Raw genomic sequence first — 4,584 nt, 5'->3', positions numbered from 1 at the left:
TTTTTTACAATCTTAAACTGAGTTGCATCTGTAGACTTTGAAAGATATTTGTGTGAAAAATATTCTAATCTACTATTGGCCGTAAGTGGGAACATTTTTGTATTTGGTAATTTGTTTTATGCATAATGCATTATAAATTAAAAGTTACTACTAGTATGAAGATATGCTTATTTTATCTGAGGACATTAGTGTGCTTATTTATTACAAGTACATTGATTCACAATTCTCAAGGTGATTTTTAAAAATGATTATCTGTCACACAAGTAGTTTTTTAAGTTAGAGGAAATAGAGAATTACAAGAGCCAGAATTTCTCCACACTGCTTTGGAGGCCTACCACTTGTACATTAAAGTTATCTTGTTACACAAGTGCACCCCAATTTAAGCTTATGAAAGGTTTCACTATTTGAATTAGGAATTCTCTTATTCACAGAATACTACATTGAACTGTATCTGTTAGTGCTTATACGACCTCAAGAACTATTTTATTCTTCATACATTCATCTTTATGTTCCATAGACGAGTAATGAGCTAATTTAGAATCCTGATTTCTGCTGAAAATGACCTGATTTTGAGATTCCATTTTAGTATGGAATATTTGTAGTGTTTTGGAAAATGCCTTGGTTAATTTCCTCATCATTAATCTGAAGCATGTAACACCATATAGACAAACAAGGCACCAAAGTCAGTCTTGAGTTTTAAAAAGCAGTAGACATTTTGCTTCATGAAAGTGCTAATGATTTGACAATGAGCTTTCTCTAGATGAGAGCTACTGTGGTCTTGCATTCAATATTCCCTACAAAGGCATATTTCATTTTAATTTTTGTTAGAGTCATAAACAGGAAGACATTACTTCCTTCTTGCTTCTACTTTTTAAAAGCCGGGAAAACCTCTAATTTTTATGGCACGGGGTCTTTTGCTTACATTTTTGTCGTATGATGTGGTCCACAGCCTCTCTTGGAATTGGACTCTGGCCAGGACCCCAGCATCATTGTAATCCGCTGATGAAGGAGATCATTACCAGGTGGTTTAGGCAATTTGTGACTTGACAGGATTTCCTCCCTGCCTGAAATGCTTCCTGTCATTTATTCTCTCTCTCTCTTCTCTCTCTCTCTCTCTCTCTCTCTCTCTCTCTCTCTCTCTGTCTCTCTCTCTCTGTTTTGGTTGTTTTCATTTTTGGTTTCTTTTTTTAGGATTTCAGATGCATGCCAGGTTTCCACTGATTGCCAGAATCCACGATCACTACACATGGATCCCCAAAATCAACATGGCAGTGGCAGTTCACTAGTTGTGCTCCAGCAGCCTTCTCTGGATGGCCGTCAGCGATTAGACTATGAGAGAGAGATTCAGCCTGCTACTATTTTGTCTTTAGACCAGATTAAGGCCATCAGAGGCAGCAATGAGTACACAGAAGGGCCTTCGGTGGTAAAAAGACCTGCTCCACGGACAGCACCAAGACAAGAAAAGCATGAACGAACTCATGAAATCATTCCAATCAATGTGAATAACAACTATGAGCAGAGACCTACAAGCCACGTGGGACACGTGGGACTCCCAAGTAATGCCAGGGGCCCCATTTTAAGCAGATCCACCAGCACTGGAAGTGCAGCCAGTTCTGGGAGCAACAGCAGTGCCTCTTCTGAGCAGGGGCTGTTAGGAAGGTCACCACCAACCAGACCAGTTCCTGGTTATAGGTCTGAAAGGGCGATCCGGACCCAGCCCAAACAACTGCTTGTGGATGACCTGAAGGGTTCCTTGAAAGAGGACCTGACACAGCACAAGTTCATTTGTGAACAGTGTGGGAAGTGCAAGTGTGGGGAATGCACAGCTCCCAGGACCCTGCCCTCCTGCTTGGCCTGCAACCGACAATGCCTGTGCTCTGCTGAGAGCATGGTGGAGTATGGGACCTGCATGTGCTTGGTCAAGGGCATCTTCTACCACTGTTCCAATGATGATGAGGGGGACTCCTACTCGGATAACCCTTGCTCCTGTTCACAGTCACACTGCTGCTCTAGATACCTGTGTATGGGAGCCATGTCTCTGTGTTTACCATGCTTGCTCTGTTATCCTCCTGCCAAGGGCTGCCTGAAGCTGTGCAGAGGCTGTTATGACTGGATTCATCGCCCAGGGTGCAGGTGTAAGAACTCCAACACCGTCTATTGCAAGCTGGAGAGCTGCCCTTCCCGGGGTCAGGGGAAGCCATCCTGATCTTCGGAGATGGGCTGGGCCTCCAGAAGGTGGAGCATTGCAGTGGTGGCTGTTAGAGAATATGCTGTTAGAGATGGATTTTCTTTTCCTTAGAGGTTTTCCCCATATCCTGCCTCTTCTTCCCCTTCCCAAGGTTTGACTTCTGGATGCTACACCTCTCTTCTGGATGATCTTCAGTGAGCAGAGGATGAAACTGCACCTGGCTCCCACTTGTGACAAGAGCCTTTGCCATCCATTTGAGAGAGTTTTGAGAGCCAGTGGGCTTTTGTGTGGCCTTTTTGTTCTGCAGGCGACTTTCCAAAGCTGTATACATGAACATAAGACACCCACTCAGACGGGAGGATTTAGAGCTGTTTGTGATTGGGTACTGTGGGAGCAGGGAAATTGGTTTTCAAAGAAGCAACCGTTTAATTGCTTAAATAAGCTATGTATGAAATCTGTCTTCAATTACAGCCGTCTTCCTAGCATTGGACCGGTAAATAGAATGGAAGGATGTGTTTTTGTTATAACATAAAAATTTTCCTTTAACCACTGCCCTTGTTTTTTTGTCCCTCAGAGTTCTCTCCTCAGTTCTGGCATTGCCTTCCTGAGATGCCAGCTGTTGCCCCTTCCCCTTTCCTCCTGTGTAATTTTAGATCTCACTTTACAATGTAAGTCTTCACATTGGAGATATATTGTTTGTAACCTGTTCATTCCTATTCTAGCTTTCATATTCGTGAAGGACTCAGCTACCTTCCTTCTATACCCCACGCTCTGTCACCGAATTTTTGTTGTCATTGAGGGCACTTGGATAGCTGAAGTTGAAATTTACAGCTGATCAATCTGTAGGTGTCACAGAACTATGCTGCCTAAAGTGATCTGGGCTCCTTAATGGTCCTTTTGGCCCTTTGGTTAGCTCACAGCTGAGTAATCCTAATCTTTTCTGTGTTTTCATTGCCTTAAACCACAAATTGTGGTGCTTTTTGTATATTTTATGTATAAATCACAAAATTGAATTCTGACTATTTTTAAGACAAAAGTCTGTTAAACTTTTTTATTGTAAAGAATATTTATTATGCGAATCTCTATTATTTTATGATATTTATTGCAAAAGACTGTTGAAATGTACTCATGTCTGAATATAACAAAATATCAATACTTAACAGAAAATAAGGTGACACGAAGAAAGTACGTATGTTAACTATAATGCAGAAAATATATTAATTAATGAAACTGTCTGCCGATTTCTTCATTTATTCATCTGTACTATTATTGAGGTGATTTTATTTGCTTTGACTTTGCATGATGAGCACCCATTTTAATTCTCTCCCTTCACATATTAAATGGAGATACCAGTGATCTCAATTATAAGCTGGATACTTCCTGAAAGTGTTTTAGTTAAAATTTTGAAATCCAAATTCTGTTTCATCAACTGCCCAAGTGAAAAGTGTTTATATTAACTGTCTTAGGCTAATTAGAAGTTAGTCTTAATCTGTACAACTTAAAAAGAATTTAGTTTTATGGACATACTAGAAGTCTCTGGAATTGAAAAACATTTTGGAAGCTGGAGCCTGCCAAGGGAATAGTTCAGTTTGTCAGATTTTTAAAAACTTCCTGTTCCTTTTAGTTTCCTTTAGTAAGTACTCAATGGGATCTGGTCAAGTTGCACTTCATGATGTCTGATGGAGTAAAAACTCTGGGTCCAAACCTTCACATGAACCAAATATTCTGATACTGTACTTTTGAGTCAACAACTCCATAGCAAGGCTCTTTGGGTCTCGTAACAGTTTTGAGTCCTCTGGCTCAGTCCCAGCAGTTCCCTAAGGCTAAGTGACATTGTCAGTAGTTATCTACACTTGAGAATAATTATTTACATTTGAAATAAGATGTTGACATAATTTGAACCCAGTTTATCAAAACTGTTATGCAGCTTTTTGTTTTGGTCGTTGCTCACATATGGTCTGACTACCAATTTAGGAGTGTTTGTTCTTTATAAATAGACTTTGCCCCTGCTTTATACAGACGGTATAATTGGTGGAAACTTGTAATAATGCTTTTCTGTCAAGCCATTAAACCTAGTAATGGGCAGCATGACAGTTGATATTTTCTCTGTCCTAAAAGTAGAATGTTTGCTTTCAAAGGTGACTTCATGATCTATAGTATTTCAAAATGTGAACTTGAGTATTTTCCTTTCACACGCAAGTTAAGTGATGTTATTACCGGTCTCATAACATTTACAGTATTTCCTTGAGATTTGGCTCATTAGTGAAGTATCTAAACAGGCTCCCTCAAAATACTAAGTGGCTTTTCCTATTATTATTCAGATACTTGGTATAATTAAGAGTTGGTGGGAGAACTGTCTATAGCTATAATAACCAGACTAAGAAGCAGTAGCTTTT

At 39.9% G+C, this 4,584-nt stretch overlaps 1 protein-coding gene across 6 annotated transcripts in view; it reads left to right on the top strand.

Moving 5' to 3' along the window:
- The window catches only part of Spry1 (sprouty RTK signaling antagonist 1), a 7,558-nt gene extending 4,135 nt beyond the window's left edge, over positions 1-3,423 (top strand). For 5 of the 6 annotated variants that reach the window (XM_004646149.2, XM_023706448.1, XM_023706447.1 and 2 more), the window contains exon 2: positions 1,192-3,423. In XM_004646149.2, the coding sequence (XP_004646206.1) occupies positions 1,247-2,206 (960 nt within the window). In that variant the 5' untranslated portion in view covers positions 1,192-1,246 and the 3' untranslated portion in view covers positions 2,207-3,423. Of the gene's footprint in view, positions 1-949; positions 1,023-1,191 lie in introns of those variants that run through there. The other variant, XM_023706445.1, reaches the window with a different exon arrangement.
- Positions 3,424-4,584: the final 1,161 nt, after the last annotated feature.

This window comes from Octodon degus, unplaced genomic scaffold (assembly GCF_000260255.1).
Source record: "Octodon degus isolate 3935 unplaced genomic scaffold, OctDeg1.0 scaffold00256, whole genome shotgun sequence".
NCBI lineage: Eukaryota > Metazoa > Chordata > Mammalia > Rodentia > Octodontidae > Octodon > Octodon degus.
Note: the sequence above shows the minus strand (reverse complement) of the source record. Positions and strands in the feature narration are given on the sequence as shown.